The 20,698-nt window shown below is 40.0% G+C and overlaps 1 protein-coding gene across 5 annotated transcripts in view; it reads left to right on the forward strand.

The window, feature by feature from the left end:
* Positions 1-20,698, forward strand: part of SLC25A26 (solute carrier family 25 member 26) — a 174,417-nt gene that overhangs the window by 5,110 nt on the left and 148,609 nt on the right. For all 5 annotated transcript variants that reach the window (XM_060239496.1, XM_060239500.1, XM_060239497.1 and 2 more), the window contains exons 2-3: positions 3,842-3,998; positions 6,879-6,988. In XM_060239496.1, the coding sequence (XP_060095479.1) occupies positions 3,842-3,998; positions 6,879-6,988 (267 nt within the window). The remainder of the gene's footprint in view (positions 1-3,841; positions 3,999-6,878; positions 6,989-20,698) is intronic.

Below are 20,698 nucleotides of genomic sequence, written 5' to 3' on the forward strand. Positions count from 1 at the left end.
ACATAGGGAATTCACAACTACCATCCCCCCCCCCGCCTCCCACAGTAACCTTTGCTCTATGTCCAGAGGAAGGCAAACAACCTCCAGGATCCCTGGCCAGTCCTACCTGGAGGAAAATTTCTTCTGGACCCCAAAGTGGTAATTGGAATTACCATGGGCATGTAAGAAAGGGCCATGAGAGCTGAGCACTGGCTCCTTTCTTCTTGCTCTCCCTCTCACAGTTTGCCTAAATTCATAGAATCAGCATTGCTGTCAAATGGCTTTCTAGCTTCTGTTTAAAACTAAAGATGTAAAATTTCCGGAAATTTTGATGTTTGGAAAAAAACCCAAATTTTCGGAAAAATTGAAAAAATGCTGCGTTAGCACTTCTTTTTTTCTTTTCCAGATTAAAAGTCATTCTGTTACTTTAGGAACATAAAATAGAATTTTACTTGGCATGAAATTATCACAACTGGCATATTAAAATACAGTGTATCCAAACAATTATTACAAACAGAATTTACTTTTAAAATAATATTTATTTGTAATTGTAACAAATGGAGCAACAATCTCCTGACTATTTACTAGTTCATGTGGAATAGAAAAAAGACCTCCACAAAACAATTTTTAAAAATCCAGAAGTAACAATTATTCATATTTCCGCTCCACAGTATTAAATAAAAATAAAAAACTCTTTCTCATAAAAAGAACTGAAGAGGAGGGAAGTATATAGAAGGGAGTGTAGGACTAAGTTTCAATGAATGGGCATGACCTAGGACTTACCAGTGCACAGAAATTAGAATAATCTGATACCATACATATTTTTTAGAAATTATTTGGAAAATATTTGAACACCATAATCATTTATTATATATTTTTTCTGTTTTTTTCAATTTTCCTGGAAAAAAGGCTTTAGGAAAAAACCGGAAAAAACCTGTTTCCCCCCCGAATTTTTCTGGGTTTTTTCCAGGCCTTCACATCTCTATTTAAAACCCTCTACAAAGAAGGAGGACTCACTACCTCCCAAGCAAACCTGTTCCACAGAGGAACTGTCAGGAGGTCCTTCCTAAAATTTAGCTGAAATTATTTTTATGGAGTAGTGGGCATGGTCTCTTGTTAAAATATTGAGATGAACAAAGTTTGTGTTATTGAAAAACTGCTTTTATCTATTATCATAACTTTAATATAGCAATCAAAGAATATTAATGTGACTATCTCCCAGTTGGACACCTTATACTGAATTTGTCAATTATTCTATCAAGGTCATTGTCTACTGAGACTGACAGTGGTTGTTTAGGGTCTCACCTAAAAGTCTGTCACATCACCAGCTACTTGACCTTCTTCAAGTTAAGCAGATGCTTTGCTGCTAGAGCCACAAACCTTGCTCCTGAAATCCTTTTGGCTGGAGATGATGGGGCAATTGGCTTGGGATCTTGCGTGTGCAAACCATGTGTTCAAATCACTGACTTATTGTACCTCTCCAGTGTTTCTAGAGGACAGGTCTTTGCAGCATAGACCAAAGATAGCTTGCAGGTGCCTGGCATACCTGAAGCATGTTCATAATGGCAGAACACATTTGAATTGTATTTCAGAAGACAGGTATAAGTCGGAAGATGCAGTCAGCCTCAAAGCTGCAGATAAAGCACTGAGAGAGGACATCTATTTTCCCTTGCTGTCCTCCATCCAATCATTACCATTTTCCACAAATGGAGTAGTTATTCAGGTATTTGCAGTCCCTGGCAGATGCTCCATTAGCCACTTCATGAATTTAAATTGCATGTAAGATACAGAAGTTTGAAATCCAAAGAAGCAATTAGCAACTTTTGATTCATGCTTTTGCCAGGTGGCAAGATTAAAATCAGATCAATTTTCTTTTTCTTTTTAAATCACTTGCTGGAGATAAGAATTCTGATGGAAAAAGAACTAGAAGGATTTGTGGTGGGGGGGGGGGTGGAAGGGAGAGGAAATCAATGCATGCAAAATAGCCAAGCAGATTAAAAGAGTAATTAACTTATTGATTTAAACTTTAACTGTAGCTAGTGAGCACCTCTTGAATAGGATAAAAAGGAATATCAGAACGGAGGACAGCTTTATTGGGCTGCTGCTATCAAAGCAAGCTTTCACCAGTACCATGTGGGCTGAAACAAATCTCTGTTGGCTTGGTTTTTCAAACCAAATAAATGTTTTAATGAATGCTTGGGTGCTTACTCAGATTTGTTGGGGGGGGGGGTTGTAAATTTTTGTTGCTTGCTGGCTTCCAATGAGAAATTTTGTTAAATGATGCCATATGATAGCGCAGCTGGCAAATATCCTCAAGATTTGCTAGTCATCCTACCTATGCTGATCTGTAAAGAAAAAGGAAGCCAGCTTTTGTAAAACTTTCTGACTTGGTCATCTTCAGCTGGTTTTTAACTCACTACTGGTAATTAGTCAGAACTGACAACCTTGTCCTGGGAAATGAGCTTGAGGTGGCTTGCCATTGCTTGCCTCTGCAACATTAGACTACCTTCATGGTCTCCCATCCAGATATTAACCATAGTGGACCCTGGTGGGCTTCCAAGTTTGGGTGATTCATGTGGCTATAGTGATCTGGTGGGCTAAACACATGATAGGTTGAATCTTAATACAGTTTCTTTAGTCAATTGACTGCATGCTGATGCTTGCTTCTGGGTTTGTTTGTTATTTGGTGTTTGAAACTGTGTCCCTAATGGGGACCCAAAGTGGTTTACATTGCTCTCCTCCTTCTTATCCTCACAATAACTCTATGAAGTAGGTTAGGCGGAGAATGTGACTTCCCCAGGGTCACCCACTAAGCTTCTTGTGGCTGAGGGGATTGACACCTGGGTCCAGCACTCTAACCCCTACCCCATGCTGGCTGGATGTCAGATATAAATAACAGATTCGGGATTAGAAAAAAGTTTGAGTCCAGTGACACCTTTAAGGCCAAAAAGCAGGAGATCTCTAGGCCCCACCTGGAGGCTGGCAACCCTAGTTGATTGTGTTTTTTGACAGTTGTTTAGGATTGCTAGTGGGTGCCTGGAGTCTGTTATTAAAAACATATTACTATTACTTAGAAAGCTAGAATAATATATTTTTTTAAAAAAATAAAGTTTAGTGATTTTTGTTTTAAAAATAGGGAACTGAGGCTGTTCTAGGCAGGGGTCCCCAATCTTGTTAAGTTTGTGGGTATTTTTGGAATTTTGAGAATGGGAAGAATAAGAGTTGGCTTTATTTCTCATCCTTCACTACCCAAAGGAGTCTTGGAGCAGCTTACAATCACTCAATTCGCTTTCTCTCCCCACAACAGATACCCTGTAAAGTAGGTGGGATTGAGAGAGTTCAGAGGAAACTGTGACTCACCCAAGGTCACCCAGCTGGCTTTATGTGGAAGAGTGAGGAATCAAACCCAGTTCTCCAGATTAGAGTCTGCTGCTCTTAACCACTACACCAAACTAGGGAGCGGGTGTTTCCACAAAACGGCTGCCATGAGGTGCTGGGAGGTCACAGTCAAAAATGATGGCTATTTGGTTCTTCTGGAGCACATCCTGTTTGGGTGAGGTAGAGAAAAGCCAGAACTGGTTATTTGCTTTTGAGAAGAAGCAAATGAGTACTGGAAATCTCAATGGGAGGCATTGTGGTGCCCATGAAGTGCCACATTGGGGATTGTTGCTGTAAGGCTGCTCAGTGATTATATGGCTAAGTAAGGACTGTTGGACTTTGCTCTCTGACTTCTGATATTATAATCCATTGTACCACATGTAAGTTCTCAAACAGTTTCCCTTAATTGTCCAACTGCATCTGTTTTTGCCTTTCTGTTGCAAGTAATACATATATTTTACGTGTCTTTCTCCCTATTTTGAAGGCTGGAGGACTAGCTGGAATGTGTGTTGACCTGGTATTGTTCCCTTTGGATACAGTCAAAACTAGATTACAAAGTCCCCAGGGATTTAAGAAGGCTGGTGGCTTCCATGGCATTTATGCTGGTGTTCCTTCAACAGCTGTAGGATCTTTTCCAAATGGTAAGGATGTTTTGTATAAGAAATATTTGAAAATGTTGTGGACACTCATGGTAGGTAGTGTTGCTAAACTCCAGGTGGTGGCTGGAGCTCTCCTGGGATTACAACTGATCTCTGGGTAACAAAGTCCAGTTCTCCTGGAGAAAATGACCACTTTGGAAAGTGGACTTTATGACATTATACCCAATTGAAGTCCCTTCACAAACCCTGTCCTCCTTAGGGTCCAGCCCCACCTCCTATATCTCCTGGTATTTCCCAACTTGGAGCTGGCAATCCTAATGGTAGGTTAAAGTTTTGTGTGTGGCTTCTAGGCTGTGACCTTGGTTGCCCCACTGTAAAATGCTTGGGAGCTGTGAGGCTCCTATCTCTCTGCCTTCAAAGGCTCACCCTCACTGTCTTCGTGGGTGTCTCAGGCACATCTCTCCAGGCCTCAGAACAGGAAAGGGAGTTGTGCCACCTTATTCATCTCCTTTCCAAGGATCACAGCTCTTGCCATATCAGAGCTATTTCCTTTCCTTCTGGGCATACCTGGCATCTCTCCAAGGGAGGTCGGTGATTTGCTCCTCACTTGTCCCTCTTGCGGGGCTTCTGAATGGCTCCTCCTTGCAACTTGTTCCCCTCTTGCCCTATTGGTTATGCCAGGGTTTAGGTGGGGTAAAGTGCCAGCCCTAAGTCCCTGCCTCTGCTTTTTCCTTGCCCAGGTCTGAGTCTGGGCTGCTGTCAAACTTACTTGCTCTGATGTGGGCTTCTCTGGCACTACCCTAGATAGATGTGTTAATTATGGAATGCTAAAAGTGACACAGCTGACACATTTGTTTGCCTGTTTTCTCCCAGAATTGAACCTAGATAACCTTATAAAGCTAATTTGTTCTTCTTGTTTGTGTCTGTTAAAACATTTAATTGCTTTGTAAGTTTGCATGCCAATTTGTTTTTCAACCTCTGCCTTATATGTATGGACTGGTAAGTTTCATTCCATTCTGTCTGATGAAATGTGCATGGAAATGAAAGCTTACACCCAGAATAGAACTTTGTTGGTCTTTTAAGGTGCCATTGGACTCTAACTTGGTTCTGTTGCTTTAGACCAACTTGGCTATGCACCTGGATATTGCCTTACAGACAGTAGCTATCCCACACTCACTGCTTTTGTATTATTTCTGCACAGAATGCCTGAAGGACAATACTTGGGTGTTGAACGAGGTCATCTTGCCTCAACTAGCCACATTTCCATAATTCATCTTATAAGATCTTGGTGACTCTTAGATAACCTCAGCGCAAAGCTATGTAAAATATGGTGCAACATGGCTTAGATGCCACTGTGGCAGTAAGCCTCTAAGCCTAACAACCCTTGGGCTGCTTTGTTCCATTTTCATAGCTGTAAGTGTATCACTGAAAATCCAAGTTATCTCTTAGAACAGAAATATAATTGATGGCATTAGTGGCACTGAAATTTTTATAGCGTTTTATACCACATTTCTACTTCTTTGACTGTTGAGTCACTTCAAGGAAGTCTCTGGGGAGGCGCTATATATGTTTTTAAATAATAGCATGCTGTAATCTTGGTGCCATCATCAAAAAGGTCACTAATTGCTGCCTTTCAGAAGTGTGTATCCTCGATTTTGTCTGAGAAGTGGAAAAGCTTTTAACTGGGGTAAAGACTGAAAGAGAAGGTTACAACCAGAATATGTGTTGGTGAGATCTAAATGGGGAAGAAAAAAATGTTGTCTTACTATGAAGTTAGTGAAAAAGAAAAAGAGTTTCCGCTTGTGTGGAAATGCCCTTCCTGTTTCTGAACTCTTTCTTCTCTCAGTGGATGTTAATGAAAAGTTTACAGCAGCATCCCCGGGCACCTTCAAACCTTCTAAGCCCTTTGTGAGATGATATGAAATTTTTCTGTTCTTTATCTCCCCGGCTGTTATCTCCTTTTGGAGGTGATAAGAATCTTTTGATTAGCAGCAGAGGGCAACAGCGGGGCTCTACGACACAATTAACTGTTCCTTGTAGCAAACTTTAAATGTCCATCTTCTGCATGCAGTATTTGCATTTTTAAATTTCAAGCTGTGTTATTTTTTTAGCAATGCTGAATGAGATAGAGGTTTTAAATTGTCTCAAATGCTGAACTTGGTGAATGGCAGATGGTTCTTTCGATTTCTCTTCAGTAAAACAAACGAATAAAAATCATTGTGGTGATTTCAATGTCTGGTTTTGGCTTTTATTTTATGCTGCTCCTTTGGATCAGTACTACTTTGGGAGGGGAGAAATATATTAGTGCTTGTTCTGCAAAAGCTGGTCTGTTTGACAACTTTCTGGTCTTTGTTGGCCTGAATTCAGAATTGTCATATAGATACTCTCTGCAATTTCCTGCTTTAAGTCAGTGTGTTCTAGTGGTTAGAGTGTCAAACTAGAATCTGGAAAACCTAGGTTCAAATCCTCACTTTGACAGGAAATCTGTTTGTGACCTTACACCAGTCACTCTCTCTCAGCCGAAATTACCTCACAGAGTGGTTTTTGTGAGGATAAAACAGGGGCGAGGAGAATGTTGTTGTAAGCCACTTTGAGTCCCTGCTGGGGGGAAAAGTGAGGTATAAACATATAAAGATAACTTTAGTACTGTTTTGAAAAGCTAGCCCCCTGTCCTTTTAACCATCTTGCAATGCTGAAATGAGTATTGGCAAGTAATAAACAAAAGTCAAGGGCTTGGTGAGGATCTTAATTGGCACATAGGTTGTACCTGAATGTCATGCGGAGGGGGAAGGAGAAGTTTGGAGCACACTGTGTTGGGCTAGATGCTCTTTAGCTGTGTAGTTCTTGGTATTTACTTACTCAGTCCCCTGGCAACATCAGTATTTATTACAAAGAAATCTTGGATGTCTTTTTGTTTTTCAGCTGCTGCCTTTTTTGTTACGTATGAGTGTATGAAAGCCGTGCTCCACACAGATGCATCCCCGTATTTAGCTTCGGCAACACACATGCTGGCTGCCTCATTTGGAGAAGTAGTAAGTTACACGGAAGTCTGCTTTTGTCTGGGTGTATGTGAAAGAAAGCAGCAGGCTAGAGGGCATCTTCTCAGGTGTGTAGTTGCTTGAGGGCAATTCCATATCCAAGGGAAGCTTGTGCTGCCTCCAGCTCTTAATCAGCTGTCTACCTGAAGAACTGGAGCAGGTGCTGCTGTGGAGGGTCTAATAAACCTCTTTGGTGAGGGATATTTAATGGACATCTGAAAACTTGGCTGTATAAATTTCTTAATAAAATCATACATGAACCTAAAATGTCAGGGCTTTTGTTTCTTTGAATTGTCTTTTAATAGATGAAGTTTTCCCCTGTTGGTGCATGGAATAACCTTCCCTGCTAAAAGAATTGTCAACAGAGTCCCTGATGGAATATGTTGCCTGTCTTGGGAAAAAAAGCAATAGGAAGTCTCTCCTACTAAGGGAAATGAGGCCCAAAAGTCCCAATCCTGTATAAGGAAGAACATTGTCTAAACACTGCTCTGAAGACACCAATGTGTCTCAAGGGAATCTTGGCTGTGAAGGCTGTCTGTTGATACAATTTCATGCAGTAGACTTTCTGATATAATATAATTTCACATAAGTTTCTTCTCCCTCACCTGTCTTTCGCTCACTTTCTTTTGGGATGAAAAGCCAGGCCAGTACCTGAACCAGAAATTTGGATTTGGTACAGTGGGGTCTCATATCACTGCCACAAAGTGAGAGATTCCCTCCCCACCACTGTCTCCTACCCAGCCTCACTTGATTGATTCCACTGTATCCCAAATTGCAAGCAAAAGGGTAAGAGCTGTAATTATAGTTTTATTGATTAGTCATTAGGATTTAATCAGGCTGTAGTCACAGGGAATGGCTATTATTTTGCAAGTAGGTCTTAACTTTGAGTCACTCCCCCCCCCCAAAAAAAACAAAAACAAAACAAAGCCCCAAACTACTTTGGTTTCTTGGTTTTTAGAAATGGGTAGTGAATATTTTGTGAATGTGTTTTGTAAAAGCATGGACAGTACTCATTCCCCTGTTCCCCTGTGGAGTAAGCTCTTTGAAACATTTGCCCATGAGCTGTGATAATTCAGCAGCATGTGCAAAATGGGCTTGAGCAGGCAACAAGCATTGTCTATTGAACAGAAACATAATAGGTTCTGAAATATCCATAAGTTAATCAAGATGGTTCATGATATACGTATTCTGGGTGTTCAGCCACGCTTCTCTTCAGGAGAGCAGTCGAACATGCTGGTTAAAACATTGCAGAGAAAATGAGGTTTGCTGCCATTAGGACCTGGTGGAGAGTAGGGAGATGAGGTTGCAGTTCTGTTGGAAGGAAACTCAAATTAAGACTACGGTTGTAAATTGCCTGTAAATAAAGATGAATGGAGGTAGAGAGCAGCAGATGCTGCCAGCAGATTCATCACACAATTAAAGGCTGAAACCAGCAAATTAGGAACTGTCAGGTATCTAACAAGCCACCCATATAGTTTCTCATGCATGTGTTCTTATATGTACACTAGTAATAAGGCCCATTGTGGGAAGAAATACAATGGGCACTAGAAATTTGCTGTGGGGGCTGGGAAGGGAAAGGAAAGATAGAAGAGGCAAGGTATTTTGAGAAGGCAGCTGTTGGGAAGGGAAATGGAGAAAATTGGAAATGTGGGGTAGGTTATCAGAGAAGGAGGGTAGATTGAGAAAGAAGAGATGGGGGTAGATGGCTTTTCATCTCTTCCCCCCTCTATGCAGCCTCTAACCTAAGAAAAGTACTGTCTTTCTCTGCAGTGGGGGCCACAGCAACTTACTTCATTCTTCTCTTCCTTTTTTAATCTGCACAACAACCCTGTGAGGTAGGTTAGGCTATAAAAGTATGTGGGTGGTCCAAAATCACCTAGTCAGCTTCCACAGTAGGAACCTGGGTCTGTTAGACCCTGCTGTGACATGCTGATTGCCACATCACAGTGGCTATTATAGGGGGACTTCTGCTGAACAGAAGCAAGCAGCCAGGCCTAATTAAGTTATGACAGTCAGGTGGCATCAAGTCACCCACAGAGTGCTGTCAGGCCTAGGGTAACCAACCTCCACGTGGAGCCTGAAGATCCCCTGGTATTACAACTGAGCTCCAGAGAACAGATCTCTCCCCCTGGAGAAAATAAACTGCTTTAGAGGGTTGGCTCTATGACATTATATTCAGCTGGGGCCTCTCTCCTCCCCAAAGTCTGGCTTCTATAGACTCCACCACAAAATCTCCAGGAATTTCCCACCATCCTGGAGCTGGCAACTGTAGTCAGGACTGGGTCCAATGAGTTCTCCCTCAAAGGGCCAAAAAGGCCTCGAAAAGGCCTCCTCACCCCACCTTTTACTGACAGAACCAAGCTTAGTTGTAGGGTTGCCAGGTCCAACTCAGAAATACCTAGGGACTTGGGGGTGGAGCTGGGAGACTTGAGGCGGAGCCAGGAGACTTTCCCATTTTCCCCAAAACATAAAAATACAGCAGTGCAGTTCCCCTGAATACAGTCTTCATTCCTTCATACCCCAGAAGATGGCTGCACTTCCACTAAATGAAAATTAACACACACACTCACAAGGCAGCCAAAATAAACACAGCAGGCACACACTTTTGTGATCTCACTGGGGCAATTGACTCACTGGAGCTGCTAAATGTAACCATCTTCTGTATTTCAACCAACCTTTTCAGACTTACAGCAAAACAAAAGCAGAGCAGCTTCGGGGGTGGAGTTTTCCTCCCAACAAGAGGGACTCTGCTGCTTCTCTTTCTTTACATGCTCACCAGGAAGACCCAGATGGCTTTGTTTGCTCACCCCGCCCATTCAGCTTTCTTCTTGGTCTCCCATCCAAGCTGGCTGAACTGAAACTGAACACACACAATCACTCACAAGTCAGCCAAAATAAACACAGCACACATGCACTTTCATGATCTCACTGGGGCAATTGACTCGCTGGAGCTGCTAAATGTGACTATTTGCTGTATTTCAACCAACTTCTTCAGACTAACAGGAAAAGGAAAGCAGAGCAGTGTAGGTTTTCCTCCAAACAAACAGGGACTCTGCTGGCTTCTCTTCCTTTTACACACTCACCAGGAAGACCCAGGAGCCCTCAGTGAATTGAGAGATGTCTTTCCGTGGATGTTTCTCTTTTCCTCCCTCCTTCAGCCAATTGAAGGAAGGCTCTCTTTCTCTCCTTTGCGAAACAGTGCCTCAGTCCTCAGCCAATGGAACACAACAGACTTTGTGTGCAAAAGAATTGATCTCTTCAGGTATTTTTGTTTTCTCCCAACATTTCACCTTGTCCCCCCAAAACTACCAACAAATGTAACTTTCTTTTTTGGGGGGGGGAGGGGAGCTGTATCATAGCTTGATGGCATATTAATCTATAGTACAATAATTATTTCATAGCAACTTTGGTTAATGAAAAAAGACATTTAAAATAAGAAAGTAAATACAGAACTTAAATTTTGAACAAATATTTGAATGAAATATCTGCTTAAGTTAACCACAGTGGTTAAAGCTATGGTTCACTGTGTTCCTCAGTGAACTCACCTGAAGTCAAACCACTGCTATTATGCCAGAGGTTGCTGAGCCCTGGAGATAGGGATTAATTTATGGCTTAATGAAGCTGAGTATTAAGATGAGAAAATGAAAGCAGACATGCAGCTGTAAACCGTGGTTTGTGGTCCATTTGGAAGTGTGCTATTATTTAGATTCCAAACAACTTCGTGGAAACTGTGGTGTATACTGTTTGAATTTGGGACCTCTTCTGACTCAGGCATGGAGGATTTGCATTTGATATGATGCTTCTAAAGCTGCCTTTCAGGCTTGCACACTTGTCACGAAAATATAGTAGCCTCCCTTCTCAGATATATAGGAACTAAAAATACCCAATGTGGAACTATGAAGCTACCCTAGCCCTGAGTCAGATGTTCTTACAGCAATTGATGGCAGGTCTTTCTCAGTTTTGCTGCCTAAGATTGTTTTTTAAAAGTGTAGATGCTAGGGAAAGGAAGGGAGATGGCTAGTGAAATAGTACTTAGCAGGCCGACCATTTCAAAATGCCACTGGAAAGCAGGGGATCTTCTGGCAATGGTTTCAGGGGTGTCTTATAACAGACTTCTGTTACAGTTGTGCAGCAGCTGATTGCATCATTGATAATTAGGCATCATAGGAGTTGCTGTCCTCTCAGCAATTGTACTTGGCGATCCGATTGTTGAAAATGAATGATTTCATGTGAAGAGGAGTGGTTTCTCAGGAGATGTCATTAGGATGCATTTCAGTCATCTGTACAATCTTTCTGAGTAAAATGTTAGTCTCTGAAATGCTCTTATGTTTGCATTATATCACAGTCACTGCAGCCATCTGTATCTTGAGGGTTGGTCTATCAAATGCTTTACAATTCTTACCTTGTTGAGTTTCTTGACATTGCTTTGCTCCCATTTTGTAGGTGGGGGCTGAGGCTTAAAATAAAATCCCCTGGTCAGTGCTCAGCATTTTCTTTGTTAGATGTTTTTCTCCCTTCTAAGATCCTCCCTCCCTAATCTGGAAGATACTGAGGTTGCATGGGTCCATTGCTTACAGGATTTCAGTGCTGCGTGGTAAATTTGTGGTCTCATGGCAAATACACTAGCAAATACAGTATAAAGAGTCCAAATACAGGCTGATATGGACAGGCTGGAAAACCGGGCTAAAATAAATAAAATGAATTTCAACAGGAAAAGTTCTGTATTTAGGAAGAAAAATCAAATGCGTACTTATAAGATGGGGGAGACTTGTCTTGGCAATAGTTTGTGCAAAAAGGATCATACATTGAACATGTCAGCAGTGTGATGTGATAGCTAAAAAGGCAAATGCAGTTTTGGGCTGTATGAACAGAAGTTATAGTGTCCAGATCTTGTGCAGTGATGGCCCTGCTTTACTCTGTTCTGGTTAGACCTCACCTAGATTATGTTCGGTTTTGGGCACCACAATTTAAGAAGGATATAGAATTTGTTCAGAGGAGGGCAGTGAAGATGGCAAGGGGTCTGGAGAGTCCTATGAGGAAAGGTTGAAGGAGGTTGTTTAGACTGGAGAGGAAACAACTAAGAAGTTATATGATCGCTGTCTTCAGCAACTTGAAGGGCTGTCATATAGGAGATGGTGCAGAGTTGTTTTCTGTTGCCCTTGAAGGTCAGATCAGAACCAACAGATTGAAATTAAATTAAGAGTTTTCAATTAAACATTAGGAAGAACTTCCTGAAAATTAGAGTGGTTCCTCATTGGAACAGACTTCCTCGGGAAGTGCTGGGCTCTCCTCCTTTGGAGGTTTTAAAACAGAGGCTAGATGGCCATCTGACAGCAATTCTGATTCTATGAACTTGGACAGATCATAAGAGAGACAGCAGGAAGGGTTGCAACAATGTTTAGTTCTTGTGGCCCCTTCTTACACACCCAGGGAGATGCTGATCATGACTTTGGGGTCAAGAAGCAGTTTTCTTAAGCCAGTTTGGCCAGGGATCCTGGAGGTTTTTTGCTATCTTCTGGGCATGGTTCAGGGGTCACTGGGTGTGTGTATGGGGAGGTGTTTGTAAATTTCCTGCATTGTGCAGGAGGTTGGACTAGATGACCCTAGAGATACTGTCCAACTCTATGAAGGTACAACAGGTACTTACCACTAAGAATTCCCCGTTAGTTTTTACACATTGGCCCTGTTCACACAGCGTGTTGAGTCCGTGTTAAACTGACCTGGTTCTGTTCCAAATATCTTTGTTCTGGATTTTATTGATCAGACTGCCATACTGCAATTTGAATCACTCCGCAATGAAACCGTCTTCTGCCGTCCACACGATGACACCATGCAGTTCTTTCCCCCCTCCACTATTATGTACATGTGCATAGGTTAAAACATATGGTTATGTGGTTATGTGCATATCGCTAAGTAGTAAAAAAGAATGGCAACCATAAACCGGATGTCTGAGGCTCCTTTTGCTCTGGGACAGCCTTCAGACATCCGGAAGTTGGTTAATATCACAGCAGAACTATCCAGACGGAGAAAATTACAAGGTGAAACCGGAGAACTCAAAAAACACTGCAAAGGAGCAGGTAACAAAATAATTTGGTTCCAGGAAGGATTTTTTTTGGGGGGGGGGGGCTACCACGAGTTAATACTGGGAGGCAGATGTTGCTGTCTGATCAGCCACTTTAAATCTGGAAGGAAACAGCAGCGACATTTGATTATACTGTGCGTCTGAACAGGGCCATTAAGTAATGAGGTCAGGCCCTGCGATGATTATGTAATCAAACGTGAACATGGGAACCAAGACTTCACAATGATGAGCAACATGTCCACAAAGTGTATGTTTCTTACCTCAAGACTGTTTGCACTGTTACTTTATGGGATGGGTCACATGTTTTTATGGTATAAAGGCTTCTGCTGTTATAACAGAGCTAGTCTTAGATCTTCCTTTCCTGTCACGTCTCAACCAGCCTCTGCTGATGAGGTGATGAGCTGATGTGATAAAAAAAGAAAAATGATTGATGATATCAGTCCATGATAACAAGTTCACACAGAGCAAGTTAAAACGATAACATTTCGGAGTTGGAAAAGGGGAAAACTGTTGTTGAGACATACTTGTTTTGAAAGATTTGTGGTATCTTTTATTAGAATGACTACTATTTTATTTATTGTGAGAATTTTTTTTTGATGATTGAAATATTAGATTTCACCGTTAGCAAAACTGGCAACTTTAGATTTACACTCTCTCCCCCTCCCCCTTCTCTAAGAATTAAGAAATGCTGGGGCAGAATTACACATCATTGTAGATATGGGGTTGTTACTGAAAACTCTCTTCTTTCACTTCATCTTCCTAGACAGCTGCATGTGTTTTGATGTGAAATCCTGAGGTGGTAGAATGGACTTTTGAATTGAATTTGGGGGAAAATTTTCCCAGCAGATAGAAAATCACAGGAGGAATAGGGGCTTTTAAAAAAAATCGAAAAAGAGATGCTGGAATTCCTCTTAGGAGGGAAGTGAAGGAGAATTGCAGAGGTGCTCCTCATGAACTTTTAAACATTTTCTGATAGTTTTGTTTCCACAAAGAGATTCTGGAACTTCAGTCCACTGCATTCGCCCAGGGAAAAAAGCCCTTCACAGGAGACAATTGCTTACACTAAAAGGAACTTTCCCCTGATAGTATTTTTGTTGCAGGATTTCTTTTTCAAAGCAGGCAGCATTCTAAAATAGCACCCTTCATTTGCAGTCTGAAGTGCCACTTGATCACCTCAGGAAATAACTTTCCCATTCTGTGGTTTGTGTATATTAGGTTTTAAAGACCAGTGAAGATATTTTGTGCCTAGGTATAAGAAGATTAAGGGAGCATAAATATTGGTCATGAAATCTGCTTACCATGGATGATTTTTGAGTGGATGTCCAGTTGTAAACTTGTATCCTTGTATACCTGTATACCGACTACTGAATATCGAATATGGAACATCGAAATGTTGAAGACGGTATACCGAATCAGTATTTGAATTTGAATAGAGTGTAGCTTTACGACCGCTGTCTGATTTTAACGACATGTACATTTATAACAAATGTTGGGTTTTAATTATTTAATGAAATGTTAATTTTATAGTGTAATTTATTTTTATGTTAGTTTTACATATGTTGTAAGCCGCCCTGAGCCACTCGATGGGAAGGGCGGGATATAAATCCCAGATAAATAAATAAAAAAATAAAAGTAAAACTTTATCTTGAAGGTTGGTCTAGTTCCCTTATTTCCAAAATTTCTGTAAAGAGATATGAACAGTAATTAGGAAATTACTCCTTTCTCAATTGAATTCATCACATCACTGTGCCATAACTCCCATTTTTGATTTGCTGGTCCACAGATTGGGTCCAGTGGGGGACTGAATGGAATGGTGGGGTCCAAACTTGAGTATGTCAGACTAGAAGCAGGGGATGTATAATGCCATTATGTAATCTCGCCTGAAAAATCAGACTGACCATTGAAAGAAGAGTGAATGCAGAGTTAACTGCTTAATATGACCTACCATGGCCTTTCCAAAGCGGTAAAAAAATTATGCACTAGCCAGAAAACCGCTCCCTTCCCCCATAAGAGTTGCCTCATACAATATTTGGGCTGTACTTGGCAATTCTACAGCAAAATGTTTGTTGCTTAGAATTCCCTTCTAAAAAAAATGGCTGTAGTTGCTGACTTTGCATGAGACATTGCGAGGCTTAATTTCAAGGATTGTAATGTGTTTTATTTCCCTGGGATGGAAGGTGTTCTGGAAGCTTTTTATTAATCTTAGTCTTAACCCTAACCCCTTTCCCCCCTGAAAATGATGTTTTTGAGAAAAGGCATTGACTCTCTGAATAGTACTCCCTTACTGAGGAACAATAACTTGTGTGGTTCATGCTCAGACTGTTACTGTGGTGGCATCTGGAAATAATCTCATTAATATTTCCTTTTTTAGCCAGCACTATAAATCAGGAAGTGGCCCATTAATAGTTGCACGTGTAGGTTCATTTGTAAGCTATATTTTCCAGACTTCATAACCAAGTTTCCCTCCTTCCCCCATGCTTTTCCTTGTAATTGGCTCCTGTATGCTGAAATCTTCTTCCTTTTTCACTGTTTGAACGTTTGTCCTAGTTGTAAGCTTTCAGCCAGATAAGTTAATAGAAATGTGTTCAATGTAGCTGAATGACCTTGTAACAAGTAAACTTGCTCCATTGCGTTTTATAAAACATTGTTATAATATGAGCATTTAATTCCCCCCCCCCAGTAAACAAGTATTTCCAGGTTTTTTGATGGTCTGATTTACAAAGAGATGATGATGCTTTATTTTAGCCCATTTCAGAAGTTCAGAGTGTTTCAGGTAGCTCACTAAACTTCAAAAATGGCCCTTAGAATTGTAGAGTTGGAAGAGATCTCCAGGGTCATCTTGTCCAACCCCCTGAGTAATGCAAAAAATTCACAAATACCTCCCCCTCCCACACCTCCAGTGACCTGCTCTATGCCCAGAAGATGGCCAATATTCTTATCTTAATTAGGTCAATATTCTTATCCTCCATATTGCTAGTTTGGGGGAAGGTTAATGTAGCAGCAATACATCAAATAAGACCATCAAACTTCAAAGAACTCTGTGCTCTCACAACTCTTATATATGACAAAACAAATTCTTTATGTGCTAATATAAGTACAGATATATATATCCATGGCCAATGATGATCGCATGGAAATCCTAATCTACGTTGGTTTACAATTCAAAGTGTAGAAACTTCACATCAGTTATAGAGAATTACAGACATGCCCATAATATTTTCTGGGAGGGACGGTGGCTCATAATATTTTCTGGGAGGGGGAAGGATGGTGGCTCAGTGGTAGAGCATCTGCTTGGGAAGCAGAAGGTCTCAGGTTTAATCCCTGGCATCTCCAAAAAAGGGTCCAGGCAAATAGGTGTGAAAAACCTCAGCTTGAGACCCTGGAGAGCCGCTGCCAGTCTGAGAAGACAATACTGACTTTGATGGACCAAGGGTCTGATTCAGTATAAGGCAGCTTCATATGTTCATTTTTAAGATCCATTTTTTAAAAAATGGACACAGTTGGCAGATGTGTTAGCAGTAGATGGCAGTAGTACTGCATTTATTGGGGGGGGGGGAATGCATATTTGGAGAAAAGAATGAGCCATAATTAGTTACTTTATAGAAGTATTTGAATCTTAAAAGCAAATACGTATAGAAGGTTTAAGGTGAGGCTAATTTACGTTTTTGCCAGATGGTATTTGTAAGGAGTTGACACTTAAGTTTTTTAGAATGTTATTTTCCTGCACATCGTGTATCTGCACAGCATGCATGAAAGAGAGCATCTTGCCAATTACTTACGTGTATGATGCTCCATTGACTGCCTGACAGGGAAGATGAACAAGCTATAAGCCTGTCTTCCTTACTAAAGTGAAAGCAAAATTACATATTCCATGAGTCCTGAGTCCGCTCGCGGAGAGGGCGGGATATAAATGCGAAGTAATAAATAAATAAATGTAATCATATTCCTTGCAGCTACAAGCATAGGCAGCTTCAGGAGGGGTCTGGATAAACACATGGAGCAGAGGTCCATCAGTGGCTGTTGGCCACAAGGTATCGATCAGGGGTGTTAAACATGCAGTTCGGGGGCCAAATCAGGCCTCTGGAGTGCTCCTATCAGGCCCCCAAGCAACTGGCTGTTATCTGCTTCCTTCTCCCTATATCTTGCTTCCTTCATAACAGCTTGCGTTCCAAGGCTTGCTCAATTGCACAGGAGCTACAGAGCAAAACATCTGTTTTCTCCATTGGCTGAAGCGCCTCCCTTGGGGAGGAAGGGGGGGGGGGAGAACAGCTTGCTTTGCCAGGCTCTCTCAATTGCACAGCAGAGCTACTAAGCCAAGCCTCTCTTCTATTGGCTGAGGCTCCCCCCCCCCCCAATCCCCTGGAGAAGGAAGGAAAGAGCCAGAGCTTCCTTTGACCAGTTCCCTGGATCCCATGGGAGAAATACAAAGAAAACATCTAAGACCAATGAGTGCTAACATTTTAAGCATGTTTTAAGTTTTTTAAAAGATATATATTCATGTTTGTCTGTGTTCTTTATAAAATTTTTATCTCTGCTACCTAATCTTAAATAGGTGCACACATGGCCCGGCCCAGCATGGCTCGACCCAACCTGACAGCCCGGCCCCTCAAGTCTCATTTATGTCAGATCCGACCCTCATAACTAATGAGTTCGACACCCCTGTTATAGATGGTACTCTCTGTCTTTGGCAAGTGATGGTCCGTATTCTTGGTGCTTGGGGGGGGGGGGCACAGTGGGAGGGCTTCTAGTGTCCTGGCCCCACTGGTGGACCTCCTGATGGCACCTGTTTTTTATTTTTTTTTGTGAAAACAATTTTTATTATTCTGCAACATATTGTAATCATACTCATCCATTATTTAAAGCTTAGTACCAATACATTACATTTCTACCTCCCTCCCCCCCTTTTCACGACTTCCACTGGTGCATTTTAATTAAAATTCTAAAAAGAAATAAAAGGTAATTTTAACATTTTAAGAATCTTCATAAAAAATCTTATAACTATATTAAAATAAAAATAAAGAAAAAACCAATTACTATGATTATCATCCACCATCATTGTAATCCTTTAGTTGTTAGTCCTTATCATAAAAATAAGATTGAAGAGATATATATTCCCATAATCTCATTTTAAACTATAATCCTTATCAAAATAAATTGAGAAGAAAAAAAGGTAACTAAAGTCCATTTACTCTTCCCTTAGCATTCAATTATTAAAAATCACCAAATGTCTTTTAACCTTCAATTGTTTTTCAACATATTTCTGAAATTTTCCCCATTCATTTTTAAACTTCTCTACATCATATTCTTTTAAGATTCTTGTAAACTTGTCCATTTCGTTACAATGCATAACTTTCATAATCCAGTCCCATTTTTCCGGTACTTTATCTTGCTTCCACATCTGCACATGTAATGTCCTTGCAGCTGAAAGCATGTACCAAACTATTGTTCTATCTTGTTTTGGAATTTTTTCCATTTGTAATCCCAACAAAAAGATTTCTTAACGTTATAATCCAGAATTTTTGAAATCTCTTGCTGAATCATTTGCCAAAATTCCTTTGCTCTTTCACAAGTCCACCACATATGGTAGAAAAATCCTTCATGTTTTTTACATTTCCAACATCTATCCAACACCTGATTGTTCATTTTCGACAGTTTCTTAGGTGTCATGTACCACCTATAAAGCATTTTAAAACAGTTTTCTTTAATATTATTACATGTCGATATCTTCAGAGAGTTCTTCCGTAAGTACTCCCATTGTTCCATCTGTATTTCTTTATATTTATCGCCCATTTTATCCTTTGAGATTTAGCTACTTCATCTTCTGTTGACCATTTCAATAATAATTTATAAATTCTTGAAATCAATTTTTCATTATCGCCAAACAGCATTCTATCCACTTCTGTTTGTTCTTGTCTTACTCAATCATTTTTAATATCCTGTTCAAGCAAACTCTTAATTTGTTGCAATTGAAACCAATTATACTTATATTCTAGTTCTTCCGCCGATTTTAATTCCAGCTTGCCTCCATGTTTTTTAACAATTGTTTAAATGATAACCATTTCTTTTCACTAACGTCTGAATATAACTTTATTACTTCTGTTGGCTCAATCCAAAGTGGTTTCCTCTCGTCCCCATATTTTTTGTATTTCAACCAGGTATTTAGCAAATTACTACTTTATATGATTGTATGATGTGAGATGAAGCCATCCATCTTACTTTTCCCATAACACAGATAAGCATGCCAACCAAAAATATTTCCATGACCTTCTAATGCTAATAATTTTTAATTTAATAACATCATCCATTCCTTGATCCATACCAAACAAACTGCATCACGGTACAACTTTAAATCTGGCAATTGGAAGCCTCCCCTTTCTTTTGCATCGGTCAAAATTTTCATTTTAATTCTTGGTTTCTTGTCAGTCCATACAAATTCTGAAAGTTTCCTTTGCCATTTCTTAAATTGTTTATTGTCCTTCACTATTGGAATTGTTTGAAACAAGAACATAATTCTTGGTAAAACATTCATTTTAAGTGCGGAAATTCTCTCCAATATAGACTGGTTCAACTTATTCCATTTTAATAAGTCTCCATCGATTTTCCGCCAAAGCTTCTCATAGTTATTTTTATACAAGTCATTACTTTTTGTTGTAATTTCTACACATAGATATTTTACTTTGGAGGTCACTTCACACTCTGTTAAACTTTGTAGTTCTTCCTGTTTATTCTTTGACATATTTTTGCACAAAATTTTTGACTTATTTATATAAAAACCTGCCAATTCTCCATATTCTTGTGTCTTACAAAGCAACAATGGTGTAACTTGAGTGGGATTTTCATTTATAAATATTACATCATCTGCAAACGCTCTGTATTTATAGGAAAAACCTTTCAATTTCAGTCCCTTTATCTCTTTATCTTCTTGGATTTGCATAAGCAATACCGCTAAAGTCATTATAAATATCAATGGAGATAGAGGGCAACCTTGTCTTGTTCCTTTACTAATTTTCATTTTTTCTGTCAATCTGCATTTATAAAAAGTGTTGCTTGTTGTTCAGTATATATTGCCTTCACCATTCTTACAAAATCTTCTCCCAATCTCAATTTCTCCATCACTGCAAACATAAAATCCCAATGCACATTATCAAATGCTTTCTCTGCATCTGCAAAAAATAATGCTTCTTTTTCAATATTCAATAATGTCTATAACCGTTCTGATGTTATCTCTTATTTGCCTCCTGGGAAGAAATCCTGCTTGCTCTTCTTTAATAAAATTATTCAAATGCTGTTTAAGGCGTTCTGCTAATATTCTGGCAAATATTTTATAGTCATTGTTAAGTAATGAAATTGGTCTGTAATTTTTTACGTTTGTGGCATCTCTTATCTTCTTTCGGTATCAACAAAATTACTGCTTCTTTCCAAGTATTAGGTATTTTCCCATCTATTCTTATAGTATTCATCAACTTCTAAAGTTTTGGTAGTAGGCCCTCCATGAGGACTTTATAAAATTTTGCTGTAAAACCATCTGGACCGGGTGCCTTTCCCAATTTCATTGAATTAATTGCCGCCTCTATTCCTTTTAAATTGGTTCATTTGATACCGTCTCCATATTTTCAGTTAAG

Source organism: Heteronotia binoei, chromosome 5 (assembly GCF_032191835.1).
Source record: "Heteronotia binoei isolate CCM8104 ecotype False Entrance Well chromosome 5, APGP_CSIRO_Hbin_v1, whole genome shotgun sequence".
NCBI lineage: Eukaryota > Metazoa > Chordata > Lepidosauria > Squamata > Gekkonidae > Heteronotia > Heteronotia binoei.